General features: G+C 44.2%; 1 protein-coding gene across 1 annotated transcript in view; it reads right to left on the bottom strand.

Moving 5' to 3' along the window:
- The window catches only part of dlgap3 (discs, large (Drosophila) homolog-associated protein 3), a 160,300-nt gene that overhangs the window by 14,092 nt on the left and 120,996 nt on the right, over positions 1-25,212 (bottom strand). Inside the window, exon 3 of the mRNA XM_049603056.1 lies at positions 6,765-7,939. Coding sequence (XP_049459013.1) covers positions 6,765-7,838 — 1,074 coding nt within the window. The 5' untranslated portion in view covers positions 7,839-7,939. The remainder of the gene's footprint in view (positions 1-6,764; positions 7,940-25,212) is intronic.

Below are 25,212 nucleotides of genomic sequence, written 5' to 3'. Positions count from 1 at the left end.
GGAGAAAGGGACAAAGGGACTTACAGAGAGAGAGAAACTCTGACAGCTGGAGAAACACTGACACAGAGAAGGAGAAACAGCGTAAGCTAGAAGCCGTCAGACAGAGAGCGAATAAAGCGATGAACAAAAAGGCAGGAACACAAGCAGAGTGGACAGACAGACAAAATGTAAGCAGACAGACAGGAAAAGGGGCAGAAAGAGAGATGGACACAGACGCACAGGGTGGCAAAATGAGAAGCAGAGACTTAAGCCGACAGAGAGCAGGAAGACAGATGGGGAGATGAATGAGAGTCAGATGAGGAAACAAAATGAAAAACACACACACAGGAACACGGTCAAGACAAGAAACTGAGGAGGTAGACAACACATAGAGAATTGATACGAGCGATGATGTGAAACACAAAAATGTACATAGATAGGTTCCCACTGTGGCCATCATGGAAAATATATTACATACATTATTAAGTCAGGATGCTGAAACACACCCCTAAAATTTAATGATATTCTAAAACATTCCAGGATTTGTGGCGAACCTGACCGATGAAAAACAGAGAGCAAGGCTGCTCTAAAGAGAGACAATGAAACACATCACAGTTCCTGTCTTTAAAGCTGCATTAATTGATTTTTTGGCCATTTGAGCTCACCATAAAAAGCTGCAAATGGAGAAGCAATTACCTTTTTACATTTCCAGCTGAGAAAGAATTAACATCAGCAATGTTTTGGAGCTGTGCTTCTGGCCACCTGATGAACATAAGTCCAATATTCACTTCCTTTTTCCTTTTGTCTGACCAGCCAGCAAAACAGGTAGATTGTTCCTTTGGTTTATTTGCTTAATTGACACTTGGCTGACCCAAATACAACTTTAAACCCCTCTATTTAAAGAAAAGTGCCAAAATGGATAAGACAAAATGTAAGAAAGGCACAGAGAAGTTACGGTCCAAGAAAAGAATTTTAACCCGGCCTTTTTAGACCATTTTAACAACTTGCTGGCTGGTCAGAGTAATCTCAGTCAGTGGCTCCTCTGGTAGCAGCACAGCGTCACTCCCTCACCTTTTTTCCCGTGCACATGCAAGCTGGAAAGAGTTACTTTGATTATGGTCATTATATCATCACCCTGTCAAAATGTAAGCCTATGTGAAGCTCGACAAAAAAAAGTGTGAATGTGACACAGCCTGCCAAAATAAATGCAGCGGTAACATAGACTATAGAATAATGGTTGCAGCCACCGTGATGTCACCCACAAATGTGTGGGCTGCCATTTTGAAGCCTCGAGTCTGGCATTTTAGCTGCAGCCATCTTGTTTTTAGAGCCAGAAGTGAACATATTTGGATTAGAGGATGGAACTGTGGAGAAGTGAGGGGTGGATCTAACTCGCAGACTGTAGCTCAGCCTCACAGGAAGCCTGTCACTCAAGCAGCCACAAATCCTTAAGTATGTGTAGCCTTTCTAAAATGCAAATGTGTGAGTTATACAAAAATTCAACCCCATAAAATTGTCATGAATGTGGGGAATTATACTGTTTTGGAGCCAGCCTCTAGTGGCCATTCAATGAACTGCAGTTTCTGACACATTGGCTTCATTTTCCAGCATCAGAGGCTGGTTGAGCAGGCTGTTGATCTTGAGCATACAGGTCCATGGGAAAAAAATCTTTCTGAGTCATCCAAAACGGGCTTTTTATCTCGCTAGACATTCTACATTCTAAACCAGCTGGTTGCTAACATTTATTTGTGTGTGGACAGCCCGATGTCACTCCCAGCTCCTAAAATCCTGATGCCTGATCGGTGGCCATCGGCTTCAAACACCAATGAACAGAGGTACTCTTCGCAGTGGTATGAAATGCATTGGGCAGTGGCAGTTTTTAGTAGTAGTATAAATAGAGAAAGTCTGTATAGCATGGGTGGGCGAGGAGGCGGATGGGTCCAACTCTGGTCTTTCAGCTGGGAGAATGCTGTTCATGTCCCGTGTGAAACCAAAGTCAGTCGAGGTATTTTAATAACAACGTAGCATGCTATGCTGGTGACGTGTGTCGTATGATGTTACATTACTTTAGAAACAATCATAGTTATTTTAAGCCAAACCATGATGTTTTCTTCTAGACCTAACCACATACTCTTGTTCTGCGTTGTAAGTTTATTTTGAAAAGAGGCTGTATGCATTTAACGAGCATAATCTGTACATTTCCTGTGTAAGACACAGTGCATATAACAGGTGTAAACTGACACGGTCCCTGGGCTGATGCTGCAGGTAGCATACGGACAGTTTATCTGAGAAATTGCTTTGATGTAATCAGAGCTTGTAGGCAAGAAAACCAAAGCTAAAGCTAAAAGAGGCTAACAGGCTCTGCAGCACTGACGGGAACTGCAGGGTTGGGTGATAATTTTCTGTGGCTTTGTCTGATGCCTTTCACATTACACATATTTCATTCATTGTTAATATAAACTGTTAATATGAACTGACAAGTGAAGCTTTAATTAGCACCATAGCAGATGAGAATACTGATTAACCTTGCGCAGAGAATTCTATTATTCTGGAGGACCACTCAGTTGGAGATGTAAATATGTGTCTAACATGTGACCCCACTTCTTTTCCACTATGGTGAAACCTTTACACCGTCTAACATTAAGTACTGTGACAGCAGCGGCTTGTGCATAAAGCCCTCGATCTCTCAGTTTTTGCAAATGCTGTGAGGTGTGTAGTCTAGCACGAGCATGTGACCAAATAAAAACACCTACACACGTTGACACACACACACACAGTCAAGGCCCCCAGGGTTTGGCATCCAGCTGAGTGTGTGTTTTTAAGGTCATCACTTAAAAGATGATTCAGCCTAATCTCCTGATCCCCCTGGCCTTCTACTATCTCTCTCATTTTCTCCTCCTGCTCTTTCTCTGCTCCTCTCGCGTTGCCCCCTGGCTACCATCACCTCCTTTATCTCTTTTCTATCCCTGAGCTTGCTCTGCTATCTCTGCATCCCTCCACCTTGCTCCCCGTCTATCTTTGTCTCTCTCTTCCTCGCTGTTTCTGTCTTCATTTCACTATCACTCCATATTCTGGTTTCTATCATTCCTTATCTATCAGACACAGGCCGACGGGAAGGGAGAGGCTGAGGGAACGGAGAGCGCCGGGTTCTGACTCCACACGTCAAGTTGGCATCGACACCATAGGTGAAAGCTTTGCACGTCCCTTTGACCCTGACCACAGTTATTCAGACTTGTGAAGATTAACTTTTTTTTTGTTATTTTCACTTCAAGCTGCTTCACGTTTTTTTCTCGTTGTGTGACAAAAGGAAGGCGAGAGAGATGACCCAGTGTGGACGAGTACGTACATGTTACTGTTACAAAACACCAGTTGGTACATTGGAAGTACGAATATTTTGTCTCTCTCTGATTTAAAGGCAGGGATGGATCTAGAAAAGTATTCATGAGGTGACATAAATATATATGCTGATTTAATTGCAAACATCACTGTTAGGTGCAGCAGCCTGGTCTCCCTCTGCCTGCTTCACACCTGAGTGCAATGTACACTCAGGTAGAGAGAGGAGGGGACAAGAGGGACAGGGAGTGGCACATGGCACAGCACATGGCTCACAAACAGCAGATCAGGTAGGGAGGAATCTTTTTCTTCCTCCCTTGTTTTTCCTCTCTCCAAGCAGGTTCTTTTCCCCCATGCTCTTTTAGGTGCTGGGGTTTTGCTGTTTTAGTTTGGGCTGGAGAGTGGCAGTAGTTACGTTATTCGTCTCTTTTGTTTTCTTTAGGTTTAATTCATGTTTTAGGTAGTTTAGATGGAGACGCTGGGAGCAGCGACCCACTGCGTGGTTGGCCCAGCGTCTTCCCTCCATTTGTTCCTTTTGGCTGGGGTCTCCAGTCCCTTTTGTTTCTCTTTAGTTTGTTTGTGCCTTTGTTTAATGGTTTGAGGTTACACAATAAAGCTGGTGGGTAAACTGTTGCCTTTGGTGTGGCGTCCTCTTTTCATATGTTGCAGCCTCCCGCCCCTAATGAGCCGGATTTTGTTTCTGTTTGTATGGAGGCCGTAACAATCACATGTATCAATACTGGCTTGGAAGAAGCCCCCAAATGAAGATATTTTAACTCAAAAAATGACATTAGTGTCACACATGAGTAAACTAGTGAATAAAAATAAATATAAATAGTCGTGTGTGGTTGGAGGAGAAAGCTGAGCTGCTGCCCACTGCAGGCATGGCTAGCGGCAGCTCGGTAAAACCTGCAGGGAGCATCTCTTGCCTCCCTTGCATTCAGATATTGGAGTTTGCTCTTGTAAACTTCCAACATACATACCACTCTATATATTTTATATTAGATTGCCCAAACTGGGCTGGCAGCTTGAGTGGCAAGGCATTTTTTGCACCTGCCACCCTATGCCACCCCATAGATCCGCCCCTCCTTAAAGGAGCACTCGTGACATATTTGAATTCATTTTAAATGTATTGTATTTGCACTGCAAGCTTTATGTTTCTCTTCAGAAGGATCACTTTGTTTTCCCAGTCCTCTACTTTGAAATTTCAAGACTATTTCAGTCAGGCAGCTCATGTTTTAAATGTTTATTTCAACAGTAGATGATAGAGTTTGGCCTCTAGACTCCGGCCTCATCGCTCCCCGTTTATATGAGATACTGGAGTGTGACGATTAAATATATCCCCACCCTTAGCCGGAGCCTGCAGGTGGATGCTGGGTTGGAGGTGGGGCTGAGAGAGCAAGCAGCAGTACTGATGCAGGGCAGCAGCAGCATTGACAAGGCAAAGGGAGAGCTGGGAAGAGTTTGCAGCTTCAATAGATCACTGATTGGGAGGGTGTGTTTTGGAGAGCGATGTATGACGTGTGTGCTTGAACACAGGTGTCGCTCCGTTGTATCCATGACTTTGTGATCATTTTTTTTGCCATGGAAACAACTAATTTGGGCTCATCAGACCAACAAACTTTGTGATACTGTTGAATATGAGGATATTTCTCTTTAATCTCTCATGTCTTTGTCGAGTCAAGGTCATCAAGATCTTTTCAAAACTTTTAGTTTCAAAACTTGACATGTTATTGATACACATTGATGCAGTGAACAGGCAGAAAAGGAGCAACATTCCCATTCATTTGGAGTCGTGTGTCTTGCCACCTGATGAATGGAAGTCCAATATTGACTCTCCTTTTAGCTCTGTGCTTTTGTTGCCTTTAACACCTGAGGGAAATATGTGGCTATTTAACCAGTAAATGCTCCTCTGTGATCAACAGCTCGCCGCTAACTGTGGAGGGCAGGTCGCCCACAGCTGGTTTTTAGAAGTTTTTTTTTTAACACTAAAGTTGCAGGTTAGAAAACAAAATGCTGCCAGAGATGGGTGACCGCTTTCATTTACAAGTAGACATGTAATCCATTTTTAGTATAAAAATATCAATAGTCCTTTAAAGTCAGTAACTGAATGCATGATGTCTCTACCTCCACTTATCTGGCAGCGAAGGTTGTCTTCCACAGAACAAGGCTTCACTGTGGAGCTGTTGCTTCAGTATGGCACCTGTGCCGCTGTTTGTCCTGAGGTCGAGTACTAGCAGAGTCGACCTGAACAGCTCTAAATCTGCAGCTCCGGGAAGCTATCTGCTCTGAAGCCATGGATCAATCTGGCTGACTTCAGCACATCTAAGCGCACACACAAAATTCACTCCTCACATCGGCCCCCTCCCTTCTCCCAAAACTGCAAGTGACGCTTGAAGATATGAGAAAAGCTGCAGTGGTGAAGTTCATTTTGTGTCCTAAGGTGTGAATGTGAAGGTAGCCGAAGGCACAGACGCAAATTGTTTGGGGTTTGTCCTTTGAAAACACTAACACACACACAGCCGTGCTCTCTCGGTCTCTTCTATCAGCAGACCTCAGCTGTGTCTAAAGGATGAGAGTTGGAAAAACACCAGGGACCCCTGTGGCTACCTGCTGTTTCCGTAGAAACACAGCCTGCATGGCAGCTCTACCTCAGCACAGCTGGAGGTTTGTGCGTGTGTATGTTTGTGTGTGTGTTTGTGAGCTCTTTCAGCTGACTTTGTAGGTGCACTGTAACAGCCATTAGCTTCTCATTTTGGGGGATTCATGTATAGAAAATGAGAGAGAGGGCAAAGGGAAAACTGCACGGATTCAGTGATTGATTGTGATGACTGGATCTGGGAGATGGATTGTTGGGAGAGACATTAAATCTCTCAGCGTGGGAGACAATCACTGCTCTGTGACAGTCTCTCAGGTTGACGTCAAACCCTTTCAACCCTGTACTGAACCCCAGTTTTTTGGCACTACCGTCATGTTTTTAGTCATGCAAACAGGAAGTGTTATGTCGTCAACGACACATGAGCCCCATTTTAGCCTATATTTCTTTACATTTAGGGGACTCTGCACCACGGCGTTGTGCTGCATTAGCTGATAGGCTTCAAACAATATGATGGAATCATTTTGAAAGAGAGGAATGAGTCCAAATTTGGTGATTAATAGGGATGATGTAGTTACAAGAGCACTGTCTTAACATGATTTTGAAGTGATTTATAGATGCTTATCTCAAGTGGCGCTAGAAACACTGCCATCACCAGAAATAGTAACATGCACCCCAGTTTGAGTTATGACTCAGAGAAGAAGGTGTGAAATTCTTGATGCAAAACCTATAACCTGGAGCTAAGGGTCAACCTGCATGAGACAGGTAATGAGCAGCAATAAAATCATCCACATACTATATTTCCTACACAAAAACACACACAGAATCATTGGTTGACATGCAAGCATACACACACCTGCAGGTAGTGAAAGGTCCTCTCCTTCAGCTTACTCTCCATGGGCACAAGAGCCTTCTCGTAGCTTCCTCCCCTGGCGGAAGGGTACACCTCCCTGGCCTGACTCACTGTCATGGCTGACCAGGTGCTCCTTTTCAGGGAGTGGCCGTGGTGTCCGTGGTGTCCCCCTCCTTCACTACCGGCCAGAGCCATTGTGGTACAGGCCATGCACTCCCCAGGTCCCGGCCCCCCCCCACCACCACCACCACCACGCTCCTTGGGCCTCTTCATGGTGAGCTCCTGGATGGCTGCGTCCAGACTCTCATGGCCGCTAGGATATCCCCGTCTACCCCCGCTGACTAGGAAGCTGCTGTCGCTGTCCAGGTTGTCGTCAGAGCTCCACCAGCCTGCTGTCCTGCTGCGGTGGCGCCTGCCCGACTCGTGCCGCGAGTCTCCACTCTTGCTACGCTCTCGAGATTTGGACCTCCTGGTAGAACGGGGCTGGTGACCTGTATAGTGGCCTCCTCCATCCTCCCCTCCGCTCCTGTGGCCTCCTCCTCTCTCGCCACGGTAGTCCCCGCCTCCTCTTGTGCCGTTGTACTCCCGTTTGGTCGGTGCCTCTAGGGAATGGGACTTGGCAAAGAGGCGCTGCACTGAGTTGACCAGGTGGCGGATACGTGAGGGGCTCTCACTGCGCGGCTCAGCACCCCCACTAGCGGTGCGCTGGTACTGCAGCGTGTGGAAGCCATCAGGATGAAAGGGCACCTGCTTCTCAAACTGGTCCATCAAGTTCGGGGGAATGCGGTGCATCTTCCCTCCGTGGCCTGACGACAGGCACTCTTCACAAGAGTCAAACGACTGGAGAGGTGGGTGCTGGCTCGGGTGGGAGCGGGGAAAGGTTCCCCCTCCAGAGTGACTATGGGAGTGGGAGTGGGAATGGTGCCTCTCCAGCGCCAGGGCCTCAGCCGGACCCCCTGGAGGGTAATAGTGGCCATCGCTGTGACCCTGGTAGTAGTCTCTGCCCAGGCCGTCACAGTCATCAGGTGAGCAGTGGCAGGGGCCTCCTCCGCCACCACCGGAGGAATGCTGGGACATGCTACGGCTGACATGGTACCCTTTCACAGGCGCCGGGGCGTGGTGGGCCGTCCGGGCCGAAAGGGGGCGCTGTGGGCGTGACAGGGCTGCACCGGTATCACCTGGAGGCATAAAAAAGAGCAACAGTTGAGACGGTGTATCTGGGGAGATGGGAGTGAACGCAGCGTGTTTATGCATAAAAATTGGGGAATCTTATCAAATAATTGAATCAAGTGTTCAGTCTTGCAGTCAGTAATATTTAACTGTCTCATTACACAGACTAACTGAGAGATGATGAGGTGCTGCTGATCACTGCACTTGTGTTACCTCAGTAGCTGCTGAGATTTCAAGATCAAGACCAGGCAAAATAATGTATCAGGATACACTGATGGCTATAACATGAGAAAGCAGTGGTATATTCCATAAACAATATGATTCTGAGTGCTTACAGGCATGAATAACGTATTTGATTTTTGCCCTGTATATGTTTGCGTGAGACAGAAAGGTGGGAGGTGCAGTGGAGTGTAATTTATTGTACGACTTTTCAAATGAATCACAACAAAAAAGAAATGGACTTTGTAGATTGATGTCCAGATTGTTTTCTCTCTTCTATCAAGTGGCCTGTTAAATTGAAAGTGACAACAATGTGTTTTTTTCTCCTTATTCTGATTAACATTTTTATTGATGCTGCACTTCATTCTTTTTTACCCAAGCAAAGACAAACAGTGCAATAGTGAGCATTCATCCCGCAGGCTGCAATAAGGGGGCCACAGACAGCTCTCTTCTCCTCATTCATCTCAACGGCTGCTGGGCTGATAAATCAAGAATATTAGCCTTTCTTTCTTTCTCACAGTGCCCCTTCAGTTTCTGCTTCGCTCTCCCATTTAGCACCTCCTGCTCCTCTCTCCTGTTTATCGTTATATTCATCAGCTCAGGCGCTCCTTGTTGTCTGTCTCTTTTTCCTCCATCCATGCCCGTGGGGAGTCCCGGAGCTTTCGCATGATTTACAGCTGAGGAAAAGTGTGCGTTTATCGATCACCTGCATCCTAATGCAGGGGAGATAGAGAGCGTCGGCAAGTGTCCAAGCAAATTCACAGACCTCCGCGTTATCAACTACAGGGTGAATTCAGTGTTTGAGTAGCAGCCGAACATTAACATGATTCACAATATCCAGGTGAACAGGCAGAAACTAACCCTGCTGTATTCCAGTGCAGGAGAGGATGGGATCTTCTCCACGAAACAAATGAAATCAATACACCTTGCCAAGCTGCAGCAACAACGTTGCACAGTGTAAACCTCATCACCCACACACTCTGGTTGCTGTAAGCAAATGTAAACAGAATGGAAACAGCCAATCTTTGTATTACCTTTCTTTTCAGCACATGGATAAGCACTGAGATTACACTCCAAATGTGGTAATCATGTATTTTATTGGACTGGCATTAATTGCTGCTGCTGTAATCTCATCCTCTATTAACCACATTCTCCACTAACTATATAATGAATCAAGGGCACGCAGCCTCTTTATAATGCACACGAGCATTTCCTGTCATTTCTAGATTTGATTAAATTGAGATGAAATGAGTCGATGAAAGCCTGGAATCGAGCCGCTCGGCTGGATGGGAGTCGCCGCGCTCCTGCAAGTCTATCTGTGCTCGTGTTTGCCGGCTCTCTTACAGAGATGAGAGATAGGGGACAGATGCTGGTGTAATCATTAAATAGAGCTTGGCCTGTTTGCCTTGATTGGCTGAATGAGAGCTGCCACCCAGGAAGCACATCCATATCAAGCCGTGTCATTGGGGTAGCCGTGACGACCGGGCCTCGCCAAGTCAGCGTCCCACCGTGGACGGATTTCTGACAGCTGTGGGACCTGGGTGGATACGGCCGCATCTTGGCTAGGACCAGTGGTGCCCAAAAGGGGGGGGGGGGCTAACATTACTGACATTAAGAGGATGTGGGGTGCTCAATTTTTAAGCTAAGGCGGAGGAAGTGGCATCATGGGAAACTAGACAACCTAATGCATTGATTGGTACCAACCATGTGGGCATTGCTTGATGGAATAGAGGCTAAAAAATACTGCTAAAATTGGCATTTTCAAAGGGGGTCACTTAAACTTTCACCTCAAGATATCTGAATGAAAATGGGGCCTATGGGTACCCACAAGTCCCACCTCACAATCAATGAACCTCCCCTAGCAGCACCAAATGTCCGTCAACCGTTGTCATGGGAAAAGCCCACCCAGTCGCCTGACGTTTTGAAACAGTTTCCATCACTATGTCAAAAAATTTACTTTTATAAAACTAAAATAATATGCACAATAACTGCTGTTCATTATAGTTATATTTCCTTGCACAGAAAGTGCAAAATTCTTAGAGATAAAAACAAAAATAAAGATACACGTATGTATCTCAACTCATTTGGCGAGGTGGATATCTTTTGCAGTGTGTCATGCCTGCATGTGTGTGTCCCCATTTATGAATAGACAGCAAAGTGAGCAGCGCCGCTCTGCCTGGAGGCGTAAATTAAACCATGTTCTGTTTATTATGAAGTCTTTGGCTTTGGAGCAGGCTGCCGGCTAGGAACTGTCAGTCACGGTGACACGCACGCACGGGCCCGCATGTGTGGTTGAGCTTGCAACACATTAAAAAAACAAAAAAAAAAAAAAGACATCCATCTGCAGACAGACAAGTGAAAAGATAGAGAGGTATAAAAGACGCAGCAGAACGTCGGCTGTCTCTTTCCTTTATTTCCTTCCCTCTATCCATCTCTCCACATGTCTCTCTCTCCTCTCAGTCTCTCCTCCTGACCTACTTCTATCCATCCTCCAGTCATGTCTCTCCCTCCCTACGCTCTCCTCCTTTCTTTGTTTTTTCTTTTTTTTTTTTTGTCTTAACCTGTCAGTCCTTCTGGCTCTGTGCCTGTCAGCACTTCTCAGTGTTGAGTTAATTACAAAGTTTGTTTCCATTCTTCATCTCTTGGCCTCCACTGATCTTTCTGTCATCCACCCGTGTTCTCTCTTCTTCATTTCTTTTTTTGTTGGATAATTGGAGTACTACAGTATTTTGTACACACACTTTATACACCAAACAATAGTTGCTTCCTGTGTTCTTGTGTGTTTTCAGGGATCTTTTCAAATCTGAACATACTGCTTCTATTTGATTCGACCCTACCTATATCTTCTTGTTTTCTCTCTGCACTTCCACTCCTTTTTGGTAAACTCCTGCCCTCCTCTCTGTGTAGGCAGAACTATATTCTGTATCTGCTCAGTAGGGAGTTGGAGCTGTACAACATGCTGTCATTGTTTAACACCGCTTGGCATCAACGTGATTGTTACAGAGGCTTCAGTCTGGAGCTGCTTCATTTTAAATATTCATGTGATCATGCCAGCTGCTCTGACCCACTTTGCTCACAGCTGAGTCTGCCCGCTCTCTGCCATCGCTTTGAGTTGTGGGTCAAAGTGTGTTTCATGTCAGCGAGATAATGTAAATTCAACAGCAGAAATACCGGAAATGATACATGCATTTTGGTATGTTTTTTCTCACTTAAAGCAAATATGCTTGTCAGGAGGCAGGACGAGTGAACATGAACACCTCAATATGACTGAATGTGACCAGTCAGTAGATTGCAATACAGTGATGGTGGAGCATGAATGAACCAGCTGACGATAAAATATGCCACCTCCACAGAATGCATGTAACGGTATATATTTCATTAATTAATATACATTCTCAGTGGCTGGGATGAGAATCAGCACCTCCAAGTCTGAGGCCATGGTCCTCAGCTGGAAAGGGGTGGATTGTCCACTCCAGGTCAGGGGGGAGGTCCTTCCTCAGGTGGAGGAGTTTAAGTATCTCGGGATCTTGTTCACAAGTGAGGGTAGGATGGAGCGGGAGATTGACAGGCGGATTGGGGCGGCGTCAGCAGTGATGCAGGTGCTTAACCGGTTCGTTGTGGTGAAAAGGGAGCTTAGCCAGAAAGTGAAGCTCTCGATTTACCGGTCAATCTACATGCCAACCCTCACCTATGGTCACGAGCTCTGGGTAGTGACCGAAAGAACGAGATTGCGAGTACAAGCGGCCGAAATGAGTTTCCTCCGCAGGGTGGCTGGGCTCAGCCTTAGGGATAGGGTGAGGCGCTCGGACATCCGGGAGGGACTCAGAGTAGAGCCGCTGCTCCTCCACATCGAGAGGAGCCAGTTGAGGTGGTTCGGGCATCTGGTAAGGATGCCTTCCGGACGCCTCCCTTGGGGGGTGTTTCGGGCATGTCCAACTGGGAGGAGACCACGGGGCCACCCCAGGACATGCTGTAGGGATTACATCGCTCGGCTGGCCTGGGAACGCCTTGGGGTTCCCACGGAAGAGCTGATGGAAGTGGCTGGGGAGAGGACTGTCTGGGCTTCTTTGCTGAGGCTGCTGCCCCCGCAACCCGGACCCGGATAAGCGGAGGACGACGAGTACGAGTAATATACAGCATTTTATGTCACAGCTATTTGAGGAAGCAAAAATAGCTTTTAAAGGGTCGGTTCACCCAAAATCAAAAGTTCATATTTTCCCTCTTACCTGTAGTGCTGTTTATCAGTCTAGATTGTCTTGATGTTAGTTGCTGAGTGTTGGAGATATCAGCCATAGTGATGTCTGCCTTCACTCCAATATAATGGAACTAGATGGCACTCGGCTTGTGGTGCTCGAAGCACAAAAACATTCAAAAATCTCAACTGCGCAGAAGGAAGCGTGCATCTACTGCTAGTTCACCTAGTGCCACTGAGCTAGCTAATGTTACGGCTCACCTGAAGAGGACGCCATTAATGTTTACATCTTGGGATTTCACAAGCATGAGCCTCTCTTCCATGAGTAGATGCACACTTCCTTCTGCAACTGTGATACGGTTGGGGGGGTGTAGTTCAGTAGAGAAAGAAAATAGTTCACCACACATGCCAACCGTATTATCATGCAGAAGGACGCATGCATTTACTGCTAGCTCTCCTAGCACCACTGAGCTAGCTTATGCTACAGCTGAACTGACAAGGATGCCATTAATGTTTCTTGTCACACTGTCATGAGCACAAGCCTCACATCCATGAGTAGATGCACACTTCCTTCTCTCCACTGTGACACAGTTGGGGGGAGTAGTTTGGCAAAAAGGAAATAGTTCCTACATGAAACTGCTCACAACAAGGTCTGTGGATTATCTTAAGTAACCTGGTCATGACTTCTGGAAAGAGACAACTCTCAGAAAGAAAGTGTTTTTAACCTAACTGTTAACTGTTCCTTCAGTATATATTGTATATATGTAAACTGTCATGATTACTTTAAATAGGTTTTCATTTTGCTACCAGAATGTGAGACAATGAGAGACAATCATTTGGACAAGGCAGCCACTGTCTGGGCTTTTATTGAAATGGGATGACGCTGCGCGGCAGTGGGTATTGTGTGCCTGAAAACTGGCTTTGTTTGACTGCAGATACAATGAACGAAGCCACAGCATGGTCAGGGCCAGATATGTGGACTCATTTGAGAATACGAGAAGTGGAACTGCACAGAACCCTTATAGAATTGCAGTCAAACAATGGGAAAGTTTTCATTAGTCTGGTATCTGTCCATATGTGCCAGTACAGTAGACTTCAAAGATGCCATTAACCACTGGAGCTGTGCATACCCATAATAGAGAGTGCGACAGACAATAGTGAAACATATAAAAATGGGAATAGAAATAATAGAGGATTGGCTCAGCTGTGTGTTGGCCTGCACTTCCTTCTTCGCCAGCCAGAGAGACATGCATGCTGGGAAACTGGCAGAAGGACTGATTTGCTCTTCTCAGCTTTCAGCCATGAATGATCTATTTTAATTTTTCCACAGCCTTCTCTCATACACAAACACACAACACGCCACACACACTGCTCTGGCAGACGGGTGACTGCCGTGGCTAACCCATCGTGATCCAGAAAGAATCAAGGATGATGGGAAAGATGGAGCACTTCAAGGGTGACCCGCGGAAGAGGACCCGTAAAATATGACTACAGTGCTGGGCTAGGCGGGCACGTCAGCTCTGTGCCTACGGAGAGGGAGGCGGATGTGGAATAAGTGGTAAGAAATATGAAGAAAAGATGATGTCTTAGGCTTTTAAAAAATGCAAGGCACTTACTGGCCTGGTAAGCATTCATATCTGTTTGGATGAAAATGTTGAAGCTGCACACTTTCAGGTGGGAACTGGCAAGAGTTAATATGAAAATACGTCGGTGCAGATGGGTACCCTGCACCTGCAAGCTCACATCCATGTGCAGTCGCACGCACGCTGGACATAAAAATAGGTGTTGGTGAAGATGGCTGACAACTGACTACTTGAGACACCTATAAGAGGCAGAGAAGAGTGAGAGGAGGAAAATGTAGCAGAAATGCAGCAAGGCAGACGGAGAGGAAATGTTGGAGTGAGAGGCAGAGAGAGTGTAGGAGTGAATGTGAGTGAGAAAGAGAGAGATGATGGCCATAACACAGGGGAAATATGCTCCCATCATAAGGGCAAATTTGAAGAGTGCCTAGGGGGCAATTCCTCTATCTTGCTTTCCTAGTCTCCTCCTCTTGCCCTGTTTTCCCATCCCTCATCTTTCCTATATTCTATTGCACAATCTGCTTTCTCCATCCTAATCCTACCTCCAATTCTTTCACTTTCACTCCTCCTCTTACAACACGTTAGCAGAGACAACTGTTGCAAAGGTTTTTGACATTTGGTGACATGCAGTAATTAAACAAGTCCGACTGCTTAAGTTTACAGGACCTGGAGGTCAGCATAACTATTTTTAAATCAAGTTCAATTCATGGAACTTTATTTCTTCATCAGGAATTTTGGTTGTGGTGGCAGCACAAAATACAGACAAACTGCTTTCCCAAACAACCCATGATGTTGTCTGATCCAGCACCACTATCACGCCACCTCTGTGGTTGCGCTTTGGTAAAGTTTAGACACAAAAACTACTTGGCTAAGATCGATTGCAGTCATGGTTAAACAGGGCTTCTTCAGTGTTATATTTTAAGACCTTCTTTAATACCACATAAAATGCAATTTAATACCTGTTTTACAATCACACCACCCAAAGTATGATGGAAAACCAGCCGGGAAGATCTGGCCTAGAATTATCTATTATATCACATTTTTGTCGGTACTTCCCAGCAGTATATAACAATAACTCCTAATGATATAATCAATTAAATTAACACAACATGGATCATGACAAGCGGCAGAAAATGAATGGATGGATTTACCAATTAAAAATGATTCATTTAAATTGATTAGAATTGGCACTTGCCCATTATGAGACGATAGCTTCCTCGCTACTGTAGCTGGCAGTGGTGACAGTGTTTGTTTGTTGGTGCTGACTGAAACTGAAAGAGCCTCCTGCACACACAGTCTACTGTCGCAACTATTCCACTTTTAGATGGATACCATCTCCCACCAGTCCAATCAGATACATAAAAAAAACAGGATTAATACTGTCTATAGCATGAAAGACTTTACACTGTAAAACATCACAGCCCCATTTAATTGTGTCCACTTGACTTTTCTCTATAACTTAAAGAGCTCTGACAAGTTTTGGATTGATTGTTTTTGAAAGTTAAACTTACAGTAATTCATTGTATTGGACTACTGTCAGATCCGATGAAGAGGTACTAGGTCTGCGGAAGTTCCTTAATCCCTGAGCCTATCAACGTCTGCAGACAGGGACATAACTTTTTCATTCCTTACAGATACACAAGTCTCCTCTTGGAAGACTTTAGTTCTGAAGTAATACATCGACTTCAACTTCCCCTAAGGAACCAGTGAAACTTTCCAGAGACTTAGTTGACATTGTGTCATCTCCCTACTTACCTAGCTGGTCTCAAGAAATCTAACAGCCACCTCACTAATGGTTGAAATAAATCTAAACGGTTGACTTTATATTAATACAAAGTCACATTTGCATTCTGGAGCATAAAGGCCTAATAGAAAACTTTAAACTATTAAATAAACACTAGATCAGCAATATACAGGCATGGTAGGACATGAGGGCAGTCCCATCGTTACTAGACTATCAGCTAACTGTGAAATACATTGCTGGTAAGTCAATAAACAATAATGCCATTTCACACTACACCCATCCTTGTCATCAAAGTGGGCTGTATGTAACCCCTGAACTAAAATGAGCTTGACACCCCTGTCTTGGATCTCTGTTTTCAAGGCAACTCAACTTACAGCCCATGGGCCAAATCTGTCCAGTGATTGGGTGCAGGTGCCCCCCAACCATTTTCCAATTCACAATGAAGTGAACTGATCGACACTGGCAAGTTTTTTAAACTTCAAATGTAAATAAGGTGCCAGAGTGCATAAAAACCATCAAAATAGAGCTGGTTTATCAAAAACATGACTGGCCCATGGCCCTGTCAATTTGAAAACATGGCCTCTAGGCAAAGCAAGTTGACTATCCTTGTTCTAAGGCTTTTAAAAGAAACTTTATGCTTTTTAAGTCTTTTCTAGATCTGCAGATACAGTGTTAAAAGAAACCAGTGTTGACAGATGATAGGATGCGCAGCAATCTCTAATGTCAGAACAAACACTTTGCAGGGCAATCCACCAACCCCGTCTTTCTCCCTAAGAGGTTTTGTGGCACTCCAACAACTTCAAACTGTTTAAGTCTTTGCATCTTTGAAAAATGCAGGTTTTCAGAATTTCTGCAGGGTCAATGCAAATCTAAATATGTGCAGGGCACTTTTTAGAGGAAATGCTATGCTCCATGTGACCAAGGATATCAAAAAGAAGGTACCTGAATGGGCAGTGAGTACATTTTCTCAACTGACAAGGAATTTGATGGACTTTCTTCCTTTATTCTTGTATACAATAAAATCAAACTGGTCAAAATGTATTCCCGCGTCTTCAATGAACCTGATGAAGAATCACATTTAGCATTGAGCTGTATGTTTACGCCACCGAAAACAGCCTGAGAAGGCTTCTGACTGTGACTTAATGAGAAGGAAAATACCAACACCACTTAGCAGAGTGCTGCTTGGTAGTAATTGGCCCACATTTTCCCTCTGTACCTCACATAACATGAGAGGACATTGCCGGGGATATTAGACGAGGTTAATCGGAGATCAATGAGAGAATAGCAGAACAGGCCCATTCAGGGAGTCAGTCATTAGACATCAGTCCTTGACCCTCTGTAGGAGGGCACTAGTCCTTCAACATACACACAGTCACATACACTGTAGTGACTGTGCTCTGGGAACTTCTCCTCTCCTTCTTCTTCACTCTTTCCTTCTCTCTCTTTCTACATCCACATTGTCTCTCCTCAGCTCTTAAGTTGTCACTTCACAACTCTCTTTCCTTCGCTGTGTCTCCCCCTCGCTCCCCCTCTCTGCCACTCTCCTTCTCTCTCTGTCTCTCTAGTCACTCGTGTTGTGTTGTATTACAAACTCTCTTGACAGAAAATCAAAGGTAGATGCAGAAACCACAGCTCAGAGGAGAATCAACACACACACACACACACACACACACACAAGGGCACACACACACGGCGAACAGCAGCTCAAAGTGTCTTCCCACTGTCATAAAGTTTGGTCGCTTTAAAGTGTCAACGTCTGTGAAATGGTCTTTTAAAAACCTCCATTTTCACCTGACTGTGCTGTTCTACTTGGACTTCATCAGTAGTAAAACAATGACATAGATGTTTTGAAGGACTGTTTAATCAGCAACTTCAGAATCAGAACTGTTATTCTCAACAAACGAGTTGGTTCAGCTGTTATCAGGCCATTAAATGGCCATTATCAGTAGTAATAAGCATCATAGATAAGGGTTAGAAGGGGTCCTGCCACACCTATTAGGTTCAGAAGGCCATTATCAGGGCATGGAATGGCCGTTTACTATTAGGCAAAACCTCTTGTGGCTGCATAAGAACAACAGAAGCAAAAGAGGAAGTCAAGTGACATAGTGTCCAAAATAAACTTTTTGACTTACTGGCCAAGGGGACTGGTAGATAAAAAATCCAACAGCCAAGCTACCGCACAGTCGAGAGCAGGAGCAGCAGACAGGCGGTAAGTGATAGTTTAGTTTATGTATATTTTTTAGTGGCTAAATTGTATACACATGGATATGACTTTAGTTTTTGATTATTTAATATATTATGCAGTAGAACATTCTCAGAATAATCACAGAGGTACCAGGGGACCTGTTGAACCAGAATATTATGGGGTTTGCAACTTGATTTGATTTTTAAATAGAATTTTTAAAATCTGCTCATGTAGAAATTAACAGGATATTGTTGTGATTTTGGCATCTATTTTTTAAAAATCCATTCCATCCATTTTCAGCACTTATCTGAAGCCGGGTCACGGGGGCAGCAGGCTGAGCTGAAATCCTGTCCATGAATATCAAAACAGCATTGGAGACAAGGGGCGACCCCAGTGGAGGCCAACACCCACCAAAAACAAGTTTGACTTTGTGCCAAGTATGCGTGCATAGCTCTCACTTTGGTTATACTGGATGGCTCATAGCAGTGACCCCAGTACCCCGTATTTCCGCAGTACCTGCAAGACTCCTCATGGGATGCAGTCATAAGCCTTCTCCAAGTCCACAAAGCACATGTAGACTGAATGGGCAAACTCCCAAGACCCCTCCAGCACCCCTGCAAGGATCAAGAGTTGGTCCACTGATCCACGACCAGGACGAAATCCGCTTTGCTCCTCCTAAATCCTGGGTCCATCAGTCGGAGACCCCTTTTCATCACCCTGGAATAAACTTACGAATGTATTTCCCTAACCCTACTGAAACAAACAAGAAAAAATGAGAACCTTTGCTGTTTTCAACAACCTTCGTGGCTATTCAAGTATAGTTTACGGAGTCTACAGGAGGCAATTGAATGCACCATGAAGTCCCTGTAGCTGTGTTAGTGAGAAATTCGTGTCTGACACAGAGGACAGAAGCAGCGCGACCATGAATGAAACAAAAATGCAGTATAAACTCTTGGCTATCTTGACTATTTAGTGCAAACATTTATCCACCGGTGTGACCGATAGCCTTCTAAGATTTACTCACCAAACAGAAAATGTACCTGCATTTGGCACTTACCCGGTGTTAATAATGGACCCTGAAGTGACAAAGTATAAAGAATGAGAAGGAAAACTTGTGGTGGATGGAAGGGACGGACAATAGATGGGTCAAACAAATATAGGACTTTCACCTGGGAGAGCTGAATTGTGTCCAGTGTGAAACCAAAAATCAGCGTTGACTTATTTTAACTGACCTACCATGATGTTTTCCTGAACCTAAGCAGAAAGTTTTTGGCCCTAAAGAGTGGAAACTGACAAAACTGCGACAATTTCATAACATTAGATATGCCAACAGACATTCAGTGGGCTGATGACAGCCTCTGAACATAACAGTAGGTGTGGCAGGCCTGTTCTAACCCATATCTATGAATCTAACAACCACAGGTAATTGCCATTTAATGGGTTGGCCAAACATGCTTGTAAACTGGCAGGAGGACTGATTTGCCCATCTCATATTCTAAGCATGAATGATCTATCATATCACACACATACACTCTCACACACACACCTCTCATGCTGCCAACTGACAATCTTTGTCTCTACTTTGCCAACATGGTCAAGAGGTTCTTAAAGTGTTGAGAAAAATGTGAAGAAATATGAAAATCCATCCATGACAACTGGGCTAAATCAATCTGTCGAAGAGGATCATGTGATATGATCAAAGGCCCAAGAAAAAGCTTCAAAATGAACTCTGTAGTGAGGTTGGTTAGTCAGCTACTGTTTCCAAGATAAAGAATTTCTAACTTCTCCTCCAGAAACTCAAACAATGATTATGTTCTGGACCCAAAGTTTGACTGACAGGTGATCACAGGGAAGGAAAAATCACAGCAAGGTGTAATTAAGAGCAAAGACGAAATCAGAAAACATCATGCAGTGTGACAGAGCTGTAATTCAGGACTTTACCAGTTTGTAGACGGATTCCTGGCACACACACGCTCACTTCTAACTCCTCCAAATGCTGCACATACATGGATACTGGCTGCAGCTGTGTCCACAGATGCAAATCGCAGACAGGCCGAGGGATGGACACACACACACACACACACACACACACACACACACACACTTCTAACCAGCTGACTAGTGTTGCTAGGTTACTTGGTGAACTAGATTACTACATGTAGAGCATATTTGCATAAATCTCACATGGGTGTTCATACACCATGAGAGTGAGACAGAGAGTATAGTTGTCTTCTGGGGTCAGTAATGACGACCAGCCTCAGCTCATCCTCCGAGGGTGCGACCATGTCAGCAGTGTGGAAGGATTAGGGGTCTATTTGTGTGTGTTTAGTTGAATATGTTTTAAATACAAATGTAAGCATGTTTGCAATGCAAATAAAGCATACATGCAAAATGTATATGTGCATTTGCATAATGTATGTGTGTATGTGTGAGGTTGCTAACGCTGCTGCTTTGATGTGGGATTGCCTCGTACACTGGCTTTGAGGAGTAAAGCCAATACAGAGGTGGGCCAACTGCTCTCCTCCAGTTTCCTTTCCTTTCCTTTCCTTTCCTTTCCTTTCCTTTTCTTTCCTTTCTCTAATTTTCTTTCTTTTCTTCACTTTTTTCTCCTTTTGTTTTCTTCCCGTTTTTCTCCTTTTGTTTCCATTCCTTTCCTTTTCTTTCCTTTCTCTAATTTTCTTTCTTTTTCTTCCCTTTTTTCTCCTTTTGTTTCCTTTCCTTTCCTTACCCCTTTTCCTAATTTCCCTTTTCTTTCCCTTTCTCTCCTTTTGTTTTCTTTCCTCTCCTTTTCTCTCCTCTTGTTTCATTTCTCTGCTCTGCTCTCTTTTTTATTCCTTTTCTTTCCTCTCATTTCCATTTATCTCTCTTGGCCTCCTCTCCTCTCCTTTCTCCAATTTTCTTTCTTTTCCTTCATTTTATTTTTCCTTTCCTTTCCTTTCCTTTCCTTTCCTTTCCTTTCCTTTCCTTCCTTTCCTTGCTTCTTCTTTCCCATTATTTCGTTTCCTTTTCCTTTTCTATAATTTCATTTACTCTTCTGTCCTGTCCTTTTGTTTCCTTCCCTCTCCTTTTCTCTTCTCTTGTTTCCTTTCCTTTCCTTTTCCTTGTCTCTCCTTTTTTATTCCTTTCCTTTCCTCTCATATTCGTTTCTCTCCTTTGGCCTCCTCTCTCCTTTCCTCTTCTCTTATCTCCTTTCCGTTCCTCCTCACATTGCTTTATTCATATTGTGCCTATTACATTTTTCGCTCCTTCCAGTCCTCCTGTCCTCTCCTCCCCGTGATTCCTCATTAAAGCAAACTAATATCAATGCTAAAAGTGCAGCGTACAGTCTAGAGAACTCTAATATCGAACAGATGGAGGAGGCTTAATAACATTTAATCTCATTAAAGTGCAAAGGAAATAGTTTAGCAGTCATCTCTGCTAAAGTGTTTACATCATTTAGTTAAAAGGCAGGCTCAGTGTCCGCTGTGCCACACGCAGCATCAATCAATAGCCGTTTGGATTTTACACAGTCGTGCACACATACAAGTACAAAGACACACACAGCAGCCTATGGATACACACAGAAAGATGAAAACGATGTCGTGCTGAGAGGTGTTCTGTCGCTCTGGTAAAAAAGAGACGCAGCTGTGCAATAGGTGAGAAGTGGCAGGAAGTGAAAATACTGTTATTTTGTGGTAGAGTGTGCATGTGTAGCCTACTACATTTTCCTGCAGGCTGTGCATGTACCACTAGCTTACCCCCGTCCAGCTACCACCACTAGTACCTATTAAACAAGACAGATGTGCACTTTCCACAGAGAGGCTATGAAGTGAGCATAGAGCTCTGCAAGAAGGATACAGCAGCCTTCCCAGATTTTTTTTCTGATAAAAGTGATCTACTCAGCGATACTGATACCATATCAGTGCTGAGATGCACATTTCTGCCTTGAGCTCCCATCTTGACGCAATACAGTACAAGCCTAATATGGGATGAGAGTGGAGCTATGTGCTTGACTCTTGAGACTTGGGTTTGGATCTTTAACTTGATTTAAAGCAAAAATATAATTCATATTTAAATCCCATGTTTTGACCCAGTAAAACTGATGAACAAGACAAGCCTGGACATTCAGACAAGTCCAGCTGGGGTAACAGACTGACGCATTCAAAGGCTTATCAGATACCAAAACAGTGTAATACTCACAGAAAGGATTTGAATGATATTATCTGTTGTTACGACAAACACGAGGTAAACAGTAGCCTAGGAATATGTTGTTCATGTTACAAAGTAATCTATCAGCAATGTTTGCTTGCATGTATGTTATTTGCCAGCACAGTGCCTTGCCAGATGACCACAAGTTGCCTGGCAGTAAAAACTAAGACAACTCTTTTTTTTTTCGCGATGAACAAGGCCTAAAGGTCTGCAATCATGCTAGCAGCTATGAGACTTTACTGAGACACAGCATTGCTTGAGCTAAATGCTAAGGTCGGCATGCAAACATGTTCACGATAAGAATGCTAACATGCTAACGTTTAGCAGGTTTAATGTTTACTGTGTTCACCGGCTCAGTTTAACGAGTTAGCATGCTAACATTTCAGTAGCACGTTAGCTGAGGCTGATGGGAGTGTCAGTAGGTTTTTGGAGATGTATAGCTGTGGATGCATTATGTTTGGAGTGTACACAACCACGCCCATCACACATACAAGACAAACCCACCAACATTATTTGAACCATGACACAGCGCGGGTCCATGTCATTGGTTCAACAGCCAATTGGTTCGACATCTCATTAGTCCGACTGTCCGCGGTGCTGAACGGCTCGCAGCGCGCATATGGTGCGCCGCGACCGGCTTGAGGCGGAGCAGGCTCACGGCTTATGTATCTGTCACTTTCCTTTTCATTTTAACCCACACCATGATCTTTTCCTAACCCTAACCAAGTGGTTTTTGTGCCTAAACCTAACCAGACCTTAACCACAGGGCATCATGATGATTTCGGAACGGACTTCGGAACAATGAGTTTAATATGGTCGGAACAATGTGATGTCGAACCAATGGGCTGTCGGACCAATGGGCAGTTCCCCACAGTGCAACTGTACCGAACAAATGCAAGGCCAAATAGCAAAATCCATTTTAATTATACATGAAAACATGATTCACCTTTTAAGTAATGAGATGTGACCCTTACCATGTTGCCTAAGTTTTAACCCTCTCTAATAACCTGCTACTTTATAGCTAGCTAAATGCTAACTTAGCATTTCCTGTAGGGCTTCTGCTTCTATACCAAGGGGGGGAAGGGTGTAGACTGACATGTAGGTATGGTGGGCACATGGTGCTGGACAAACTGAAGTTTTGGCTTGGTGATGGTGGCATGGTGCCTCACAGCAAGATGGTTCCTGGTTCAAACCGGGGGTGATGGAGCCCTTCTGTGCGAAGTTTGCTCCCATGTTCTCCCCATGTCCCCATGTCTAGGTACTCCTCCCACAGTCCAAAGACATGCAGGTTAGGTGACTCTAAATTGTCCGTAGGTGTGAATGTGCGTGTGAATGGTTGTCTGTCTCTATGTGTCAGCCCTGTGATAGTCTGGCAACCTGTCCAGGGTGTACCCCTCGCCCAATCTCTGTTGGGATAGGCTCCAGCCCCCACTGCGACGCCTATCAGGCCAAGCGGTCACGACGCAAAATGAATGAATGAATGGATGGTGCTGGATGAATCATCATGTCTGAACCAAATTTCAAGACAATCCATTCAATAGGCTAGTTGTTGAGACATTTGACTCAAGACTATAAATGTTAACCTCATGGTGGCACGACAGAAAAAGTCTGACAGTAGAAAATTTGTTGAGATACTTTAGTCTGGATCAAAATGGTGGACTAACAATGTGACATTGCCAGAGAGCCCCACTGCCAGCTGGGCAAGTCTTGCATAGCCATACACCTTGAACATTTAATTTGTAGGGGCAATCATTCACAGGACTTGGTCTCAGTTATGTAAAAAACAACAACCTCTTGAACACTTGGAGCTTGACATAGACTAGTCCCAAACATTTTAAAAAAGCTCTTGATGTAGGCATGTGTAATTTTGTCTCAGGTGTTGGGGAAAAAGAAGCAATAGTCTCCACAGACACAATAACTCCTCGAGAACATTGTATACGGCTGTCACAGAAAATGTCCCATTTCTTATTTACAAGCCTCCAAAGCATTCAAGCATTACCAAGACGTTTTTCAGTGGAGATGAGCGATGTATGTAATTTCATTATTGCTTCGCTTACGTGCTGCCCTGCCAGACAAAAGTCATCTATTTCACTTAGTGTTAAATTCGTCGGCGCTGCACAGTGGCTGGCTTTTGTTATTACTGTACTCTTTTTGTGTCAAGATTATGTCCGAGAAAGGAAAAAGAGAGAGAGAGCAAAGGATGGAGGAACAGCGAAGGATAAAAAAGACAGCCTTGAAATCCCACCGATGCAACTGTATGCCACATGAATGTGCAATCCTGTTCACTCAATTCATATTCAGCACAGAGAACTGCACACTTCTATTAGCCTAATATTATCCAAATCAAATTAACTGAGGATAATTTCATTTCTGTAATAGATACTATCTAATAGGATATGCACATTGCCATGTAGCATTACAACTGCTGTTCCTTCAAAAAGACAGATAGTCACCAAACACTGCCAACATCTGACATTTAGTCATGTCATTTAAAATCACACACACACATATTTGATAAATAAATGGAACGTCATAAATCGGCGTTGTGGTTTGAAGCCGCCTACTAACCCAGCACAGTGAAAAGTCAGCAGTGTTATAAATGGAAAGGTCTTCTCATTCATTCCAGTCACCATTCATGGTTAAGAATCAATGAGAATTGCTTGCAGAAAACGAGGGAGGGAGAGATAAAAATAAAAAACAGAGTGACATTCAGGAGTCATTCATTGAGGATGCAGACAATAGAAGTAAGCATCGTGCAGGAGGAGAAGTGAAAAAGTACTTTGCTTTTGTTCCCCGTCTCATTATGGAGTACAAAATCGGCGCAATCTAACCAGGCAAAACAATGAGACCACATGAGAGCGGGAATGAAAAGAAGCGGGAAAACAGGAGATAATGAAGACTTCATTAATCAGCGCTGATACCAGCCCTCATTTATCATGCCATTGTTGAAACCAATACAAATTCCACTGCTGAGATGTCCTTAAAAAAGCCTGATGGTGGAAACTTTCCCACTTTCTGTCATAATTGGTAGAATTGCACACTGAAAGAAGACATTTGCCAGAACAGGAATCCAAAAATCTTTACACACTTCACACAGCGGCCTCGGGCGAAATTTACAGGTGGTGCGTGTACTTTAGATTTCCAATCAATTCAATGGAGTAGAACAAGAGGAT

The sequence above is a fragment of the Epinephelus fuscoguttatus genome, linkage group LG17, assembly GCF_011397635.1.
Source record: "Epinephelus fuscoguttatus linkage group LG17, E.fuscoguttatus.final_Chr_v1".
In the NCBI taxonomy this organism is placed as follows: Eukaryota; Metazoa; Chordata; class Actinopteri; order Perciformes; family Serranidae; genus Epinephelus; species Epinephelus fuscoguttatus.
This window is presented reverse-complemented; position numbering and strand designations above follow the sequence as displayed.